A 22,084-nucleotide genomic window follows, 5' to 3' on the forward strand; every position below is an offset into this window, starting at 1 on the left:
ACTAGACTATAGACTAGACTATAGACTAGACTATAGACTAGACTATAGACTAGACTATAGACTAGACTATAGACTAGACTATCGACTAGACTATAGACTAGACTATAGACTAGACTATAGACTAGACTATAGACTAGACTATAGACTAGACTATAGACTAGACTATAGACTAGACTATAGACTAGACTATAGACTAGACTATAGACTAGACTATAGACTAGACTATAGACTAGACTATAGACTAGACTATAGACTAGACTATAGACTAGACTATAGACTAGACTATAGACTAGACTATAGACTAGACTATAGACTAGACTATAGACTAGACTATAGACTAGACTATAGACTAGACTATAGACTAGACTATAGACTAGACTATAGACTAGACTATAGACTAGACTATAGACTAGACTATAGACTAGACTATAGACTAGACTATAGACTATAGACTAGACTATAGACTAGACTATAGACTAGACTATAGACTAGACTATAGACTAGACTATAGACTAGACTGTAGACTAGACTATAGACTAGACTATAGACTAGACTATAGACTAGACTATAGACTAGACTATAGACTAGACTAGACTATAGACTAGACTATAGACTAGACTATAGACTAGACAATAGACTAGACTATAGACTAGACTATAGACTAGACAATAGACTATGCTATAGACTAGACTATAGTCTAGACTAGACTATAGACTAGACTATAGATAGACTATAGACTAGACTATAGACTAGACTATAGACTAGACTATAGACTAGACTATAGACTAGACTATAGACTAGACTATAGACTAGACTATAGACTAGACTATAGACTAGACTATAGACTAGACTATAGACTAGACTATAGACTAGACTATAGACTAGACTATAGACTAGACTATAGACTAGACTATAGACTAGACTATAGACTAGACTATAGACTAGACTATAGACTAGACTATAGACTAGACTATAGACTAGACTATAGACTAGACTATAGACTAGACTATAGACTAGACTATAGACTAGACTATAGACTAGACTATAGACTAGACTATAGACTAGACTATAGACTAGACTATAGACTAGACTATAGACTAGACTATAGACTAGACTATAGACTAGACTATAGACTAGACTATAGACTAGACTATAGACTAGACTATAGACTAGACTATAGACTAGACTATAGACTAGACTATAGACTAGACTATAGACTAGACTATAGACTATAGACTATAGACTAGACTATAGACTAGACTATAGACTACTATAGACTAGACTATAGACTAGACTATAGACTAGACTATAGACTAGACTATAGACTAGACTATAGACTAGACTATAGACTAGACTATAGACTAGACTATAGACTAGACTATAGACTAGACTATAGACTAGACTATAGACTAGACTATAGACTAGACTATAGACTAGACTATAGACTAGACTATAGACTAGACTATAGACTAGACTATAGACTAGACTATAGACTAGACTATAGACTAGACTATAGACTAGACTATAGACTAGACTATAGACTAGACTATAGACTAGACTATAGACTAGACTATAGACTAGACTATAGACTAGACTATAGACTAGACTATAGACTAGACTATAGACTAGACTATAGACTAGACTATAGACTAGACTATAGACTAGACTATAGACTAGACTATAGACTAGACTATAGACTAGACTATAGACTAGACTATAGACTAGACTATAGACTAGACTATAGACTAGACTATAGACTAGACTATAGACTAGACTATAGACTAGACTATAGACTAGACTATAGACTAGACTATAGACTAGACTAGACTATAGACTAGACTATAGACTAGACTATAGACTAGACTATAGACTAGACTATAGACTAGACTATAGACTAGACTATAGACTAGACTATAGACTAGACTATAGACTAGACTATAGACTAGACTATAGACTAGACTATAGACTAGACTATAGACTAGACTATAGACTAGACTATAGACTAGACTATAGACTAGACTATAGACTAGACTATAGACTAGACTATAGACTAGATAGACTAGACTAGACTATAGACTAGACTATAGACTAGACTATAGACTAGACTATAGACTAGACTATAGACTAGACTATAGACTAGACTATAGACTAGACTATAGACTAGACTATAGACTAGACTATAGACTAGACTATAGACTAGACTATAGACTAGACTATAGACTAGACTATAGACTAGACTATAGACTAGACTATAGACTAGACTATAGACTAGACTATAGACTAGACTATAGACTAGACTATAGACTAGACTATAGACTAGACTATACTATAGACTAGACTATAGACTAGACTATAGACTAGACTATAGACTAGACTATAGACTAGACTATAGACTAGACTATAGACTAGACTATAGACTAGACTATAGACTAGACTATAGACTAGACTATAGACTAGACTATAGACTAGACTATAGACTAGACTATAGAATAGACTATAGAATAGCTAGACTATAGATTAGACTGTAGACTAGACTATAGACTAGACTATAGACTAGACTATAGACTAGGACTATAGACTAGACTATAGACTAGACTATAGACTAGACTTTACACTAGACTATAGACAAGAATCTAACTTAAGTTTCAACCTCGAAACAATATTTAGGATCTTGGTGCGCTATATCTTGAAGTCAGATAGAGCAATAGATTTAATATCATTTAAAAGTACTATAAAACATCCAGTGGATTTAAGTAATTATATTGAATCCCTATTATATTACAAAACGTTCTTAGCACGTTTACTTGTTTAAGATGATATTTTATCATGAGTGTTAAATTTCAATTTATTACATGCTAATTAATTGAGCAACTCTGTATTCCTAACACGATTAAAATTACCCAAATGTCGTCTATTAAAAAAAATAACGTGTGTTTAAAATTTAAAGTCAACAACATTTGTATATATCTGTTAAAGAATATATATATTTTTTTGGTTAATTTAAAAATTTTTCAAAATTGTGTAAAGCGTTTTTTGGAAAACAAACTTGTTTTTTCGAAGGTATGTACACTAGCTTCTTGACTCATTGTCTCGGTTGCAACAGTGTAACTATTGTTATGTTTCACTTAATGTTAAAGTGAAAGTGAGTTTATTTTTTATTGCTACATGAATTTATTTCTGTATTATATATTTTATTTTTTTTGGAAAAGTCGACACAACACATTTCTCAAAATTGTTCAATTAAACTGAGTGATAAAGTTCATTCAACTAAATGTTGAAGTCAAACTTATAATTTCGTGTGTTTTCAATTTAAATTAAACTATTTTTGTGTTCGTTATAAATGACCCCTTCATTATGAGCGTGGGGCAGAGAGTGAGTATTGTGATCTTGAATTTTCAAAGAGTAAAAGAAAGAGAGTTTTCTTTGTGTGAACTAAGTAGAAGAGGGATATTTAATTAGGCCTAGATGATGGAAAAGTGTTGTCAACCTTTTCAGTTTTCTTAATTTTTCTCAAAACGATCATATTAATGGTTAAAGCTTAAAATTTCGCTTATTTTCACAAATTCCAAATGTTTCAGAACCTTAGGAAAGTTCATTAATCATTAAGATTATTATAAATATATATATGTATTTTGAGTCAAGGTATTTTTATCATTCTCCGATAAGAGCAAATTTGTTGCTGAAATCAAACAAAATCAGTTGACACCCTTGTAATCTGCTACTACACTAAGAGCCGGTTCATACAGGGAAACTTTTGATTTTGTGTGTGAGAGAAAGAGATGTTTGATATTTCTTTCTCCTTCTCTCACATACAAAGTCAAAAGTTTCCCCAAAAATGTTTCCCTGTGTGAACCGGCACTAATGGCTCTAAACTTTGATATACAACATTGAAAGCCCGCGATATTAGGAAATGTGTAACATGGGCTGTATTAAATATGACGCAATCAGATGTAAACATCTTTTTCGATAGCTAAATGACATATCATCCGATATGGTTAAGTCTAAGTCTGTATTAGATTGTAAGAAAGCCATATCCTCTGTATCATATGGGCACCGGGAATTATCGGCTACGAATGGGCTAATACACTTGTTATTAAAGGCAAGTAACTTCAGGAAGATAAACTAAGAAATGTAAAACCATTCGAAGCTATAACAATGGATTTAATAACGAGGGTAAGATAATCCCACTTCACCAGATGGTGAGATCTTGTGGGATATAGTCCACGAAGTAATTTAAAGAGCAAGTTAAAGGCCTCAACTACAAATTGGAGAAAAGGAAGCTGACGAATGAAAAAAATCTGCTCAGGATAGTAAAACTCTTAAACACTTCCTATGCTTTTATATAAATTAGATCCAAACATTCCTTAAGGGCATTGATTGGAAAATTGTTAAAGAACTTACGTCCAGAAAACTGAGTTTCTCATTATCATCGTCTTTAAAAGTATTTCCATTCCAGTCAACGTACAAACTTAGATGTAAAATGTCTTTGAAGCTTCATGTTATATTACTCGGGTTCAAAGAATTTCTTTAGATTTACACGATATTCAAAATAAAACAAAGATTTTACCAACATGCGATCCTTATTAGAGGTTCAAGTTCTAATATTGAAGATTTTGTCAGTCCGCTAACAAATGTTGATTCCTATGATCATCGTATTTGTGTTTTCGGGTCATTAGTTAGCGTAGTTCAATTTCAGGTCTTAGTTCAGACGCAGAATTTGCACAAATTAAATTATTCATAATCTAAAAGATCGATTGCTCTTTGACACTGATCTGACTAAATTTTAAAAATGATGTTCTCGGTTCATGATCCATGTACCGATAACCATAGTCATCAACTTTGAGCTATACACACTTTATATATGTATATTGTTCAAGTATATGTATATTCTTTTCCTTTGACGATTTCTCGGTCCGTGGGCAAAAAGCCTTGTCTATGGTTATTACACTAAATTCCCCCAAAGTTAAAGTCTTTAAACTAGAAAAATTAAATGCTCTTCATTGACGGTGGCGGCGTCAACAATGGAAATATTCTCAGTCCACGAACAAAAGGTCATTAACTTCAGGATCATTAGCTATTGTTGAAATGTACACAAGTTGAAGTTCTCGGAATCGAAAAAATTTACAGCATTTCGCATAAATTCCACAAAATTTGAGAAAATTTCATATGATTTCAAAACCTGCGGAGTTGATCTCATCATTATTTTCAATTTTTCGATTTTATTTCAAAAGCTCCCATCAAGCAAACAAGGTCCAAGGTCTTTAACGTCCGTAGACAGAAAAACTGAAACCAAACTCTTGAATTAAAGTCTGCAAAAGTCTAAGTTCATATATATGGTACAAAGAAATTAATTCTTCTGATATCCCAGCATACTTTAAAGAACAGTAGTAATGTTTTCAGTGGATACGACTTTGACCTATAACTAATCTTTCTAAAAAGAAATTACTTCTTCTGATGCCCCAGCATACTTTAAAGAACAGTAGTAATGTTTTCAGTGGATACGACTTTGACCTAGAACTAATCTTTCTAATTTTGGATATAAAGCTCTTTTAAAAGTCTAGCTAGGCTGACGCATCTGTCTTAAAATGGACGCGATGCTTGCTGATCAGTAGAAGTCATTTCGTTTTGAATAGGCTTTAACTTTGAGAATTTATGTTCAGCACTTGGAATAATTACGAAAGTAACTTCGTTTCGTTTCAAAAAATGTTTTAATAAAGCCATCACCTACTTCGTAGGATAGAAGAATTTTAAAGAGAGAAAGTGATATCAAATGACTGTCAACTTCGCCGCCCGATGCCCTCTCCATATACCATTGAAATTGCGTATTTGTTTGCTATAATTTACCAATAATAGTTATTGCAATTTTACAAATTATATTTAATAATTACAAATATAAATAAACTTGTTACTTAGTTTATTTTCAAGAAATGTGATTTATGATCATTGAACCTTTTAAATTGTTTAACGACTTTTTTACGTTTTAAACTCAAACTTAAGCAGGTTTCAACTAGAACTACTAGGTAATTATGTATTTGTTAACCTACCAGATCGAAGCAATATAGTAATTAAACAAAAATTGGAACATTATAAAATTATGGAATTAATATAGAGATTAATGATAAAAAATTATACACAAATGTTAAAAATTATCGGTATTTTAACATGCAAAATTTTTTATAGCGCTAAATTAAATAAAAAATGTTTATAAGAAAATAATTAAATCTGATAATTAATTATAACAAAAAGCACGTTTAATGTTTATTTTTAAGCGCACAATTAGAGCAATCAAAATAATTATTATAAATATATATAAAAACTAGCATTTAGTAGTTAATTAAACTAACTTACCTAAGTCCATGTTTTCTATAAACGTAGAAGACGTAAATGGATACGCCAGGTGGTGTCTCCAAAATAATTCTTAATTGTTTTCAAAACAAAAATGCGTGTTTAAATTCCTAATAACTTTTATTCACAAAATAAAATCTTTGGTTTTTTTATCTGTCTGATTTATTGCACGTTTTATGAATATTAATTTAAAAATAACTCAAATTATATTGCAATTTTCGTTTCGTTTAATTTCCATTATTATTTTTACGCAATTTGTTACTTGTAAATTTAATTTGTTTTCTCAGTTTATTGCCAGTAATAAAATGTATCCATATATTTTGCAATAAACAAAAATTTATTTTACTTTTAAGTTGCCCCATTGAGTATCATACATCTTTAAGAAAATATCACTCAAATTGAGTGCTTTTTACAGTTCTGTGAGTTAATTTAATGAAAGCTTTTCTGTTATCTCTATTTCACTAAAGCTCAGTTTATTGTCAAAGCTTTAGGTTTAACAAATGAGTATATTGTGTTCTACAGTTTTAAATCAAATGAACGTTAAAATTTAAAATTTTAATTAATAAATTGTGACTTTCAAACTTAAACATTTGAAAATCGATTTTCAATGCACTTTACTAAGAGCGATGTTCGAATAATGATAAAATCTTTAATAGTCAATTCTCTAATACAATCACACAAAAAAAAAATATTGTGATGGTAAATAATTTTAGCATTTGATGATTTTGCTATTGGGATGAATAAAAACTTGTTGTAGAAAATAAAAACCTTTTGTCGCAAGAAATTTTCCAACAATATTTTTTTTACCACAACAACATGAAAGTATTTGAAGTTATTTAACAGCAAAATTATATGTTGCAAATAGAATAACTTTTGTCGTTAAAGGTTTTCCTCTGAAATAACGGTACATTGAAAATTGCTGTTGACGTAAGTGATTTGCATTTGCAGGAAATATCAATTTTTTGTTGACATAAAAGATTTAATTTTTGAATCAAATAATATTACTTTTGTCGTAAAAAATGTGCAGTTGGCAATGTCATGATTGGTAGAGTTGTGTCGCTCTGAACTAAAACGCCCTTTTTTTACTGATTCAGTTAAAAGGTTACACTACGACTACAAAACAATAACAAAATTGTTTTTCTTACACATTACCCTACAGCCATAAAAAATAGGTCCTCTTAAGCACCTTTGGTGCTTCAGATTTGAAGGAAAGCACGCTGCTTTCAAACAGTATGCCCATGTTATCGGATCTCGTAAGAATATACCATATACATTGTGTGTAAAACAATGTCTTAATTTTTCTCTACATTTAGTTGAAAACACTTTCTTCAAAGATGACTTTGAGTTTAAAAGAACTAAAACTATTGATTTGACAAAACTTAATTTTTACAAACATTTATGTACAGATTTAACCACTGGCTTTGAAATTGAAAAAATTACTTTTAAAGGAATTGTTTTTACAAAAGGAGATTTTGTACATTTTAGAAATGTTAAAGCAATTATCCTTAATATATTTTATAAAATGGAAAATGAAATATACTTAATACTTCAGGAAGTAAAAACAGATTTTTTTGAAAAATTTCAAGGCTTTGTTATATTGCAAGAAATGAATGCATATTATTTTAAAAAAATTGAATTATTTTTAAGCTCAAAACCCCGAAAAATAAATATTTTAAACAATAATCTTAAAATTGCAAGAATTTAAAATAAATATTCTTAAACTAAAAATAGTGTTTTATTTATATTATATACCTTACCAATATTTGCATTTGCGACAAAAGCACATTAAACTGTTGAGGCAACAATTTCTGCATTTGCGACAAAAGTATATTGATCTGTTGAGGCAACAATTTTTGCAGTTGCGACAACAGTAACTGAACCGTTGGGGCAACAAATATGACATTATAGGCAACATTTTTAAATTTGCCTCTACAATGAATTTACACTTTGGGACAACAGAAACAGACTTGTTGGTACAAATGCAAAATGTTGTTGGGCACAATCCGAATGTAAATTCTATTTGAATCAAAATCAAATTTTCTTGGCATTACAGTCTTTTTTTTTGTGTGATTTAATATCATTTGCAATGTACTAGGTACGTCTGGTTCTCGTTGTAGGCCCATACTATGTGCTAAAGAAGAGATTCATAATAAAATTATCGGTTTTTATCGTATTAGTATCGAAGAACAATAATAGGAACACGTCTCATAACCCTTGGAGTATATATTGGGTGCTTTGTAAGCTCGATAGAACTTGAAATTGTAAATAACACAGAAAGTATTTAATTACAAATTTGTTTATTCGAAAGATTAATATATAAACATTTCAAAATTATTTCGGGTATATACTCTATACCGTGACTCTTTTTGTCGAAGTAATTTTGTTTTATCGTATGTCACGAAAAAAACGAACAATATTGTACTCCGAATCATCAACACTTGGCTGATTTAGCATAAACAAGTAGAACTCAACAGGCAATAAAGGGGAAATGTCAAAACAAGAGACCTTGAAGAAAAATTGACAGATCCATTACTTGAATCAAGTTATCGCTAAATTTCGACTTCAATAAATCAATGATTGCGCTCGCCATCGTTTCGAAACCAAAACTCCTTGGACTAACAGACCCGTTTACCGTTACATTAAACATATTTGTGGAAAAACCTTATGTAGTGCTCTATAAAGGTGGTATCATTCGATGTTTCGAATCTCAGTTTCTAACCTCTGACATGCTTATTATGAGAAGGCATCTCGTTCTGCTCTCGTTGAGTCCCCTCCGGTGACATCTTACCTTGAAGAATCTTCTCTTATCTTGGTGTTACTGCTATACCGGGGGAAAAGAGGTGCTACCAGTATCTCTAGTCTGGCTGGACTATAGACTTTGTGTTGATCAAATGTATCCACGTCCTTTCCTTGGAATGATTTGACATGGGTTCGAACCAGCGAACCGGTAACCCCCAGGTCAGAGTTTCAGATTTTGTCGTGTCCAGGTTATTAGAGAGGTACCTTCGGGTTGCACGTTTCGTTTCGTGTTTTGGTCTACCGATTACGTCTCTAGGTGCAGTTGCCGACTCAACAGAGGCCATCCCATCTGCGTTGTTGTAAACGACGTGTAAGATACACGTCTGTCGTCTAATCAGCTCACCCTCTAGTTGAAGGAGTACCACGTAAAGCCCTTCGATTTCCTGATCCCATATATATATATATATATGTGGTTCAACACACCGTTTCATTATTCCAAGAGGACGTACGGTTTTTCCTCCTCGAGTTACATTCCCTTTATAGCAAGTACCTTCGCTCTTTCGTAGCATATTAGTAAATATGTATGTTAACCTCTTTGCTGCCATATTTATACCAGTCCAATATATCCCATTTCTTTATTTTACGGACTTCTGGCTGAAAGCTGTCGTTGTGATTAGGTAAAAAACCAATCGGTTGACTATAACTTACTCATTTATATTTGCATCGGCTACTGATCCGAGAAATCCTTTTATCGGCTAATTAATAAGTCTCAATAAATAAAAATAACTAATGAATACAATCTGACGTTTCTGCTCTAAGTGGACTTACGACTACTTAACTGAGGAAAAACAACTACGATTAAAAAAGATTTTTTCAGAATATTAACACTGGCATCTTTTCGCTAAAAACTAGAACATAGTCTTCAGATCAGGTTCCGATCTTAATTTTAGATTTTGTTTTTCCCTTGTTATTCTTTTCTTTGGGTATTGCCTTAGAGGTGCTGAGTACTGAATCCAATAACGGCTGAGGATGTTTAGAGGATTTTTTTTGTCAAAACACTCACACTGACATATTGACCAATGTCTTTTCGCTGGAAGCTAGAATGACGTCTTTAGGGATCGTATACTACACACATATATGTATGTATATCGATCTGAGGATGTATTTCAAATAATCGCAAACTTTGGCATTTTATTAAAGAGTTGTCACTGACATTTTCGCTTGAAGCTAGAATATCGTCTTTAGAAGAGTTCCTGATCTTAAACTTGTATTTTTTTAGAGGGTATTATGCGTTTCTGCAGTTGTTTGTAACGCACAAAAATATTGGTCCTACACCCACCTAAAAGTATACCGATCGACTTATTTTCATAAAATTCGGTCCATACAAGGTTTTCGGCACAAGGACGAATGGTTGAAATCGGCCCATCATATCACCTAGCCCCCATACAACTTGACCTTCCGATTTGGGGATTTTAACTCATAACTACGTCAAATATACTACTATCTCTTCAAAAATTTACACAACTAAGTTTTATATAGGCATAAATAAATATCTATAACTATCGGCCATCGTTTGACCCTAGCCCCCATACAAACCTTCCTTTAAAAAATATCTTAAACGTCCAAAAATTGACTTATAACCATTAGTATCGCGATGAAATTCAGCACAACTAACCTTTATGTAAAAATACATCCCTACTACCAATTTGTTAAGGATCGGCCAATATTTAAAACTAACTAACTACCAAATAAAGCCTTTTTTAGACATTTTGTTTTTCACCAAGAAATTGCTTAAATTCATCGATCTCAATTTCAATGGCAATGTTGGTGATCAATTTTCAATTGATATACCTATTTTTAAAAAAGATACATATTTAAATTACAATTCGTGCTTTGAGCTCCGATTAGTAGTAAACGTAAAAATAGAAGCGATTAAAAGGGGGCGTGGCAATGTGGGCTTTCAGAATAGGTTGAGTATTTCGGACTTGACTTTATATATAACTTCATATATAAAACTCATTTGTTATTAAAATTTAATACTTTATTTGCAAAAAAAAATTAATCGTATAATTACACTTAACAAATTAGTACAATTATTTTATCACTCTCTCTTTATAGTTGTTGATTTACATGTTTTACACTAATTATTATATATAAAAAATTCTCATATCAAAAGAAATAACTTAAATTACATATTTTATATATAAAATTCCCATTTTTTTTTTACAACAAAACAAAAAAACTATAATACAATTAGAAATAAAATACAAAATAAAAACTTTGGCACAATTACTAAAAATATACAGAGTAAGAAATAAATCAACTATTTAAATTATAGTTTTTAATTCCTTGGAATGTTTAAAATAGTCAAAAAATTAATTAGAAAATTTTATAAGAATTTTAATAAAAATTATTGATAATAATTTTAGTAATTATTATAGGTTATTAATCGTGTAAGAAAAAAATTATTGCAATGATGTACAGACTTAATTATTTAAAGTAAATTTTTTACAAAGATCAAACTCAGACCTCGAATTGCTTATAATAGATGTCCGATTTGACCTATGGGGGGCGTTTGTTCATATTTATTTTAAGCTTTAAATTCTAATTTGTGATTAAACAACCATTAGTTTCTTTAATTTTGTTTGGAAATTATTGGGTGAAGAATTCTAGTTTTTCTCATTTCCTTTGTTGTCTTTGAATACTTTTAAAACTTTTTTTAATTAAAAAGTTTTATTAGAAACCAAGTTTTTCTTTTTGTTTAAATTAATATTCGTTTTTTTTTAATATTCTATTGTTCAGTAAACCTTTGTCTCAGTTTTTAATTAAAATTTTATAATTCTCATAATAGTTTTAGTAATTCATCTCTATCTAAATAATCTCAATCTAAAGGACATTATATAAAATGATATAATACGTAAAGCTAAAAATAAACAAACTAAAAATATAATGGCCGTTTCATAACTAGCATTCAGCATATCGACATCTTTAAGAAATACTTTCGGTCTCGAATAATGACAATACATGGCATTGCACTCTAAACGTGGTCGATCAAAACCGAATATGGACAAGACGGAGGCATCTAAACTGTATTTTAGAAATGAGGTTTTAAATATCCATTGCAATGGTTCTGGAGTGTGCTTTTCTTGTAGAAAGAAACCGGAAAAGGCTAAAAAGGGGCAGATGAAAAAGGGACCCAAAATGGCAGCCAGCTGTAATATTAGAATGATATTTTATTAAGGCATTTAAAATTCTTTATAAAAGTTCTTCTCTTACCTTTATGTTTAATGAAGCTCCTACAGCTAATCCTATACTTTGTCCCACTAAAGCGGTTAAAAATATTATCACACAAAATAATACCACACGAAATACATCCCGGGGCTGATCGGTTAATATATAGGTAATGACTATATACACTGAGGTACATACGAACTGTATGGGTATGTCTGCTAATGTTATGGCCACATAATAAGCTCGTAGCGAGTACCAACGATTAAAGTGTTCTCGTGAGACAATGGGAAATTCTAGGGGAACTGAAAGAGAAGAAAAATTGAAATTAATAAGAGAGTGGGTTCACAGTAGTTCAGTTCTAGTTCATTTCTCGTTCCGTTCTAGTTCAGTTCTAGTTCAGTTCAGTTCTAGTTCAGTTCAGTTCTAGTTCAGTTCCAGTTCATTTCTAGTTCAGTTCTAGTTCAGTTCTATTTCAGTTCTAGTTCAGTTCTAGTTCAGTTCTAGTTCAGTTCTAGTTCAGTTCTAGTTCAGTTCTAGTTCAGTTCTAGTTCAGTTCTAGTTCAGTTCTAGTTCAGTTCTAGTTCAGTTCTAGTTCAGTTCTAGTTCAGTTCTAGTTCTAGTTCAGTTCTAGTTCAGTTCTAGTTCAGTTCTAGTTCAGTTCTAGTTCAGTTCTAGTTCAGTTCTAGTTCAGTTCTAGTTCAGTTCTAGTTCAGTTCTAGTTCAGTTCTAGTTCAGTTCTAGTTCAGTTCTAGTTCAGTTCTAGTTCAGTTCTAGTTCAGTTCTAGTTCAGTTCTAGTTCAGTTCTAGTTCAGTTCTAGTTCAGTTCTAGTTCAGTTCTAGTTCAGTTCTAGTTCAGTTCTAGTTCTAGTTCAGTTCTAGTTCAGTTCTAGTTCAGTTCTAGTTCAGTTCTAGTTCAGTTCTAGTTCAGTTCTAGTTCAGTTCTAGTTCAGTTCTAGTTCAGTTCTAGTTCAGTTCTAGTTCAGTTCTAGTTCAGTTCTAGTTCAGTTCTAGTTCAGTTCTAGTTCAGTTCTAGTAGTTCAGTTCTAGTTCAGTTCTAGTTCAGTTCTAGTTCAGTTCTAGTTCAGTTCTAGTTCAGTTCAGTTCTAGTTCAGTTCTAGTTCAGTTCTAGTTCAATATAATTGATTTAAAATTCGGTTAAAAACTACTTACATTTCACTAAAATTGATGAAAATGCCGAGTACATTATAAACATTATCGAATAGAAACAATAACGAAAATTATTCAATGCATTTTCCGCCTGATTGCCTATGCCATAGTACAGGCAGCCGATCAATAGAGCCGTTACTAAATGTATAATAAAACGTATCGTTGTAAGCGACTTATCGCGCCACAATATTAAAAATGTTCTCAGCAGCAAAATACCCAATTGACGATAGAATGGTGTGGCATAGATATTTTCGCTTTTACATAATTTAGGTGATTCCAACTGTTTACAGCATCCAGTGTCGTCGGTAGTACTGTTATCGTTGGATTCATTTAAAATCCCTTTACTATTGCCGATACGTGAGGACATTTCTTTGATCGGTGTTAGGGGTTTTGTATAATGATTAGAGTGATTTGGGTAGGTGGCGGTGGGGCAATGGCCATTAGGCGCCGGACTAGAATTGTTACTATTGCAGGCAGGTGTAAAGATGGGAGCCATGACAGGTGTCATCAGACCAGCTGCCATCATTTTGTCTGTGAGGCGATGCGAACAAAAGTATTATAAATGGATTTTTTTCTTGCATTTTACTATACTTACCAACTTTTTGCATGGCTTCTAATTGCTTTTTTCTGGCCGCTTTGGTTTGTCTATAGTTGTTATTACGGCCATTTTCTATTTTTGCTATTAATTTCTCATTTTGCTGTCCATAGTCATCGGTGGCGATTTCCATTACTTTAAATGTATTTTAGAATTAATAGTAGAATTATTGGTTTTCATGTTTAACTTACAATAATCTGCTGGATTATATGACTCTGGACATGGTAGTCCTACATCTGCTAAAAACGGCACCAGATTTTGTGTCCCTCCTGAATATATACAACAGCCATCTGCTATAGCATATAAATGATCAAACATTTCAAATGTTAAAGCACTCGGTTGGTGGATGGTGCAGATGACAGTGCGTCCTTCTAGGGCCAGTTTTTTAAGTAATGATATTAGTTGGTTAGAGGTGGAACTGTCCAGGCCACTAAAAGAATTATAAGATATTAGAAATTTTCGTTAACATTTCTAGTTCAGTTGTAATTTAGTTCTAGTTCAGGTTTAGTTCAGTTCTAGTTCGGTTCTAGTTCAGTTCTAGTTCAGTTCTAGTTCAGTTCTAGTTCAGTTCTAGTTCAGTTCTAGTTCAGTTCTAGTTCAGTTCTAGTTCAGTTCTAGTTCAGTTCTAGTTCAGTTCTAGTTCAGTTCTAGTTCAGTTCTAGTTCAGTTCTAGTTCAGTTCTAGTTCAGTTCTAGTTCAGTTCTAGTTCAGTTCTAGTTCAGTTCTAGTTCAGTTCTAGTTCAGTTCTAGTTCAGTTCTAGTTCAGTTCTAGTTCAGTTCTAGTTCAGTTCTAGTTCAGTTCTAGTTCAGTTCTAGTTCAGTTCTAGTTCAGTTCTAGTTCAGTTCTAGTTCAGTTCTAGTTCAGTTCTAGTTCAGTTCTAGTTCAGTTCTAGTTCAGTGTCTAGTTCAGTTCTAGTTCAGTTCTAGTTCAGTTCTAGTTCAGTTCTAGTTCAGTTCTAGTTCAGTTCTAGTTCAGTTCTAGTTCAGTTCTAGTTCAGTTCTAGTTCAGTTCTAGTTCAGTTCTAGTTCAGTTCTAGTTCAGTTCTAGTTCAGTTCTAGTTCAGTTCTAGTTCAGTTCTAGTTCAGTTCTAGTTCAGTTCTAGTTCAGTTCTAGTTCAGTTCTAGTTCAGTTCTAGTTCAGTTCTAGTTCAGTCTAGTTCAGTTCTAGTTTAGTCTAGTTCAGTTCTAGTTCATTGTTCTAGTTCAGTTCTAGTTAGTTTAGTTCTGTTCTAGTTTCTAGTTCTAGTTTCTAGTTCAGTTTCTAGTTCAGTTCTAGTTCAGTTCTAGTTTAGTTCTAGTTTAGTTCTAGTTCAGTTCTAGTTCAGTTCTAGTTCAGTTTCTAGTTCAGTTCTAGTTCAGTTCAGTTCTAGTTCAGTTCTAGTTCAGTTCTAGTTCAGTTCTAGTTCAGTTCTAGTTCAGTTCTAGTTCAGTTCTAGTTCAGTTCTAGTTCAGTTCTAGTTCAGTTCTAGTTCAGTTCTAGGTTAGTTCTAGTTCAGTTCTAGTTCAGTTCTAGGTTAGTTCTAGTTCAGTTCTAGTTCAGTTCTAGTTCAGTTCTAGTTCAGTTCTAGTTCAGTTCTAGTTCAGTTCTAGTTCAGTTCTAGGTTAGTTCTAGTTCAGTTCAAGTTCAGTTCTAGTTCAGTTCTAGTTCAGTTCTAGTTCTAGTTCAGTTCTAGTTCAGTTCTATTTCAGTTCTAGTTCAGTTCTAGTTGAGCTCATGACATTCTGTAAAGCTTACCTCGTTGGTTCATCTAAAATTAACACCGGTGGATTATTTACTAATTCTAAGGCAACGGATAATCTCTTTAGTTGGCCGCCCGACAATTGAGACGTTCTGGTATGACGATTCTCATACATGCCAATAGCTTCTAAAATCTTTTTAACCTGTAAAAAAACATTTGAATCCATGTCCATATTTCATTAGAAACAAACTACTTACCCTTTCTCTTTTAGCACATTTACTCATATGGGTACCGATTTTCAAATTAGCCGAAAAATGCATGGCCTCCTTGACCGTTAAATACGGATGTAAACTTGTATCCTGTGTTATAAATGCCACATTGGGTTTGAAAGTTTTAATATCACGTATATAATCATTAACCGTCACATCGCCGCTATAACCGAAGGCTCTAAAATTTGTTTGTTTAAGGGGGAAAAGAAAAAGAAAATATGTTTTCGTTTAGGAATTTTTGTAGTTTTACTAAATATGAAGGTTACATTACGTATATCCTGAGAGTATATTAAGGCAAGTACTTTTCCCCGCACCTGATGGTCCTACAATGGCGCTCAGTTCGCCGGCTTTAAATTGACCCGTTATGCCTTTGAGTATGTTTTTGGTGTCTGCAAATAAAGTAATGAGGAAAGAGGAAAAGTTTTAGACAGGTGTATCAATTTCAATGAGTTTGTTTTTGTGTGTCAGTTTTCATTTTAATGAATGAATTGATATTACTAGAGAATGATAATGAACATGTGGCTTTTTAAGTGCATAAGGTACAGTGAGTGGCCAATGTTTATTGGATTGGGGTTCATAATTTTATTTTAAAATATCGTTTGCCTTATTATTTAGTGTTTATGTACATCATCCATTTCAATGAGAGCAAAATTACTCGCCAACTGACCTTTAATTATTGGCCACAGCCTGTATATCAACTCTAAATGAATGACTTTTCTCTGAACTTTGGCTAGTTATTGCTAAATTTCATTTTATTTATTGTTTTAAATGTAAATACATATGTTTGTAAATATATTTATTATTATAATATTAAAATAATTATAATATTAAAATAATAAAAAAAATTTATTATAAAAAAGCGCTTATCAACAATTTTACATTGTTATTTATGCCGCAATATGATTTGTTTGTAATATTTTATTCATTGCTATATTTTATTGTTATTGTTGTTTCTTCTATATTAAAACAAATACAAAATTGTTATAAAATGTATAATGTAAATATTTATGGCGAATTAGGTTATGGAGGATATGGGGGGTAAGCAAAAGTCTCATTTGAACTTAACATTTTTAAGTGCATTTGCACTCGTTCTTTTGTTTATTTGTTGCATAAATTCAATTACAAATCTTTTTTTTTGTGTTTAATTTTTTTTTTTGTAAATAAATAAATTATTCCGCACATGGTTGGGTAACTTGTAATGTAGTTTTTTAGAATTATAATTTTGAATTTGTACACAATTTAGGGTTTAAATCAACCAATGTTTTGGTAAACATATGGGAATTAAAGATGTTATAATGAAAGATATTTGGTTGAAAGCGGGATTTGTTTTCGAATACAGCATCAGATTTGGTGCTAGAAAAGCTTTATAAAGACAATATTGCTTAATTTGAATGACTCAGGAACTATATAGTTTTTAATCAATGATTTTAAAACTGTTAATAAGTTTTTTCACTGTTGAAAACCATTTTAATCTGTTATAGAATAAATTCTCTGATCAGCATTCTTTTGATTTATCATATAGGATAAAATTCTGAGTGGATTATGGACTCAACTATACAAAATTTGAAGAGCAGATCAGAAAGTACTAAACCAACTTTCTTGCTAGACTAGATATTCACTGTAGACTAGACTATAGCTAGAACGATAGACTAGACTATAGACTAGACTATAGACTAGACTATAGACTAGACTATAGACTAGACTATAGACTAGACCTATAGACGAGACTATAGACTGACTATAGACTAGACTATAGAACTAGACTATAGACTAGAACTAATAGACTAGACTATAGACTAGACTATAGACCTAGACTAATAGACTATACTATAGACTAGAACTTAGAACTAGACTATAGAACTAGACTATAGACTAGACTCGAGACTAACTAGACTAGACTATAGACCTAGCCATAGACATTACGAGACTATAGACTAGACATAGACTAGACTATAGACTAGACTATAGACTAGACTATAGACTAGACCTATAAGCTAGACTATAGACTAGACTATAGACTAGACTATAGACTAGACTATAGACTAGACTATAGACTAGACTATAGACTAGACTATAGACTATACTATAGACTAGACTATAGACTAGACTATAGACTAGACTATAGACTAGACTATAGACTAGACTATAGACTAGACTATAGACTAGACTCTAGACTAGACTATAGACTAGACTATAGACTAGACTATAGACTAGACTATAGACTAGACTCTAGACTAGACTATAGACTAGACTATAGACTAGACTATAGACTAGACTATAGACTAGACTATAGACTAGACTATAGACTAGACTATAGACTAGACTATAGACTAGACTATAGACTAGACTCTAGACTAGACTATAGACTAGACTATAGACTAGACTATAGACTAGACTATAGACTAGACTATAGACTAGACTATAGACTAGACTATAGACTAGACTATAGACTAGACTATAGACTAGACTATAGACTAGACTATAGACTAGACTATAGACTAGACTATAGACTAGACTATAGACTAGACTATAGACTAGACTATAGACTAGACTATAGACTAGACTATAGACTAGACTATAGACTAGACTATAGACTAGACTATAGACTAGACTATAGACTAGACTATAGACTAGACTATAGACTAGACTATAGACTAGACTATAGACTAGACTATAGACTAGACTATAGACTAGACTATAGACTAGACTATAGACTAGACTATAGACTAGACTATAGACTAGACCTATAGACTAGACTATAGACTAGACTATAGACTAGACTATAGACTAGACTATAGACTAGACTATAGACTAGACTATAGACTAGACTATAGACAGACTATAGACTACTAGACTAGACTATAGACTAGACTACTAGACTAGACTAGACTATAGACTAGACTATAGACTAGACTATAGACTAGACTATAGACTAGACTATAGACTAGACTATAGACTAGACTATAGACTAGACTATAGACTAGACTATAGACTAGACTATAGACTAGACTATAGACTAGACTATAGACTAGACTATAGACTAGACTATAGACTAGACTATAGACTAGACTATAGACTAGACTATAGACTAGACTATAGACTAGACTATAGACTAGACTATAGACTAGACTATAGACTAGACTATAGACTAGACTATAGACTAGACTATAGACTAGACTAGACTAGACTATAGACTAGACTATAGACTAGACTATAGACTAGACTATAGACTAGACTATAGACTAGACTATAGACTAGACTATAGACTAGACTATAGACTAGACTATAGACTAGACTATAGACTAGACTATAGACTAGACTATAGATTAGACTATAGACTAGACTATAGACTAGACTATAGACTAGACTGTAGACTAGATAGACTAGACTGTAGACTAGACTATAGACTAGACTATAGACTAGACTGTAGACTTGAGTATAGACTAGACTATATACTAGACTATAGACCCGAATTTCACCAATAAAATTTCTTTAAGTGTAATATTTAATCTTTATCGGCTATTATCGGAGACATAACAATATTTTGCCATGTGATTAACAATAAAGTTTAATTCTTTTTTTTTTTGTTGTTTTTAATCAATAACTGCAAAATTATTAGCAACTTATTATAGTACAGCTTAATTTATTAATTATAATAAATGTTCTTTTCTTTTTTTTGTGTTCTACTTATCTATAGTTTTATTATTCAAATATTACTTTGTTTTTAATTATAATTCATTATTATGCATTATCTATCGACAATGGCTTTGTGTCTAAATCAAATTATTTAAAATTATATTAGGATTTTCTTGTTTTTATCATTTATTAGACATCAACTGTCAAATTAATAATTGTAAATTAACAATGAATTATTATTGAATATGTATACGACGGCTGTTTTCAGCAATTGTTACTCAGTTCCCTATTAATGATTGACATTAAACTGTTTGAGACATACGATAACAGTTGTTGACTTCTCAATTAAACAATCATTAATAAAAACAAGTATAATATCGTATAACAAAATCGTATTAGAATTTTTTATAATTAATAGAGCAAATTATTAGAAATTTTATTTTCTAGCAAAACGAAACGACAGCATAGCGTTAAGCTAAACCATTTTAATTATCCATTTATGGGAAGTAAGGGTATCTCAAATTCGACTCTTCCTTTCTACAAAATTTTTTTATATAATTCTGCAATAAAAAGTAAAATCAATTTCGCTTAATATTAAATCGGCTATTGATCTCTTGAAAGTCATTATCTCTCTATATAACTCGTGTAGCAGCAAGAAAATTATACTATTGCAGGCATGGAAAATTCAGTACTTTAGTAGTTTTTGGTGGACGAATAATATCGTGGTACGCGCACTCATTTTCAGTGCTTTTTCTAACCTATAAACTGATAAGTAGTCAACATAGTAGACAATAGATTAGTCTGTAGTACTGTTTATAGTATAGTCTAGTCTATAGTCTAGTCTATAGTCTAGTCTATAGTCTAGTCTATAGTCTAGTCTATAGTCTAGTCTATAGTCTAGTCTATAGTCTAGTCTATAGTCTAGTCTTAGTCTAGTCTATAGTCTAGTCTATAGACTAGTACTATAGACTAGGACTATAGACTAGACTATAGTACTAGTACTATAGTCTAGTCTATAGTCTAGTCTATAGTCGAGTCGATAGTCTAGTCTATAGTCTAGTCTATAGTCTAGTCTATAGTCTAGTCTATAGTCTAGTCTATAGTCTAGTCTATAGTCTAGTCTATCGTCTAGTCTAGTATAGTCCTAGTCCTATAGTCTAGTCTATAGACTAGTCTATAGGTCTAGGTCTATAGGCTAGTCTATAGTCGAGTCTATAGTCTAGTCTAGTAGTCTATAGTCTATAGTCTAGTCTATAGTCTAGTCTATAGTCTAGTCTATAGTCTAGTCTATAGTCTAGTCTATAGTCTAGTCTATAGTCTAGTCTATAGTCTAGTCTATAGTCTAGTCTATAGTCTAGTCTATAGTCTAGTCTATAGTCTAGTCTATAGTCTAGTCTATAGTCTAGTCTATAGTCTAGTCTATAGTCTAGTTTATAGTCTAGTCTATAGTCTAGTCTATAGTCTAGTCTATAGTCTAGTCTATAGTCTAGTCTATAGTCTAGTCTATAGTCTAGTCTATAGTCTAGTCTATAGTCTAGTCTATAGTCTAGTCTATAGTCTAGTCTATAGTCTAGTCTATAGTCTAGTCTATAGTCTAGTCTATAGTCTAGTCTATAGTCTAGTCTATAGTCTAGTCTATAGTCTAGTCTATAGTCTAGTCTATAGTCTAGTCTATAGTCTAGTCTATAGTCTAGTCTATAGTCTAGTCTATAGTCTAGTCTATAGTCTAGTCTATAGTCTAGTCTATAGTCTAGTCTATAGTCTAGTCTATAGTCTAGTCTATAGTCTAGTCTATAGTCTAGTCTATAGTCTAGTCTATAGTCTAGTCTATAGTCTAGTCTATAGTCTAGTCTATAGTCTAGTCTATAGTCTAGTCTATAGTCTAGTCTATAGTCTAGTCTATAGTCTAGTCTATAGTCTAGTCTATAGTCTAGTCTATAGTCTAGTCTATAGTCTAGTCTATAGTCTAGTCTATAGTCTAGTCTATAGTCTAGTCTATAGTCTAGTCTATAGTCTAGTCTATAGTCTAGTCTATAGTCTAGTCTATAGTCTAGTCTATAGTCTAGTCTATGGTCTAGTCTATAGTCTAGTCTATAGTCTAGTCTATAGTCTAGTCTATAGTCTAGTCTATAGTCTAGTCTATAGTCTAGTCTATAGTCTAGTCTATAGTCTAGTCTATAGTCTAGTCTATAGTCTAGTATATAGTCTATCTAGTCTATAGTCTAGTCTATAGTCTAGTCTATAGTCTAGTCTATAGTCTAGTCTATAGTCTAGTCTATAGTCTAGTCTATAGTCTAGTCTATAGTCTAGTCTATAGTCTAGTCTATCTATAGTCTAGTCTATAGTCTAGTCTATAGTCTAGTCTATAGTCTAGTCTATAGTCTAGTCTATAGTCTAGTCTATAGTCTAGTCTATAGTCTAGT

At 31.8% G+C, this 22,084-nt stretch overlaps 1 protein-coding gene across 1 annotated transcript in view; it reads right to left on the minus strand.

Annotated features, from left to right (window-relative positions):
* Positions 1 to 11,109: 11,109 nt before the first annotated feature.
* The window catches only part of LOC119609840 (ATP-binding cassette sub-family G member 1), a 43,152-nt gene continuing 32,177 nt past the window's right edge, over positions 11,110 to 22,084 (minus strand). The window contains exons 4-11 of the mRNA XM_037964811.1: positions 16,297 to 16,414; positions 16,014 to 16,203; positions 15,813 to 15,958; positions 14,269 to 14,507; positions 14,078 to 14,212; positions 13,486 to 14,013; positions 12,361 to 12,617; positions 11,110 to 12,296 (exon numbers count right to left, since the gene is read on the minus strand). Of these exons, the coding sequence (XP_037820739.1) occupies positions 11,952 to 12,296; positions 12,361 to 12,617; positions 13,486 to 14,013; positions 14,078 to 14,212; positions 14,269 to 14,507; positions 15,813 to 15,958; positions 16,014 to 16,203; positions 16,297 to 16,414 (1,958 nt within the window). The 3' untranslated portion in view covers positions 11,110 to 11,951. The remainder of the gene's footprint in view (positions 12,297 to 12,360; positions 12,618 to 13,485; positions 14,014 to 14,077; positions 14,213 to 14,268; positions 14,508 to 15,812; positions 15,959 to 16,013; positions 16,204 to 16,296; positions 16,415 to 22,084) is intronic.

This window comes from Lucilia sericata, unplaced genomic scaffold, assembly GCF_015586225.1.
Source record: "Lucilia sericata isolate MDLA Ls3-8-SP2 unplaced genomic scaffold, ASM1558622v1 Contig001066F_arrow, whole genome shotgun sequence".
NCBI classification, from domain to species: domain Eukaryota; kingdom Metazoa; phylum Arthropoda; class Insecta; order Diptera; family Calliphoridae; genus Lucilia; species Lucilia sericata.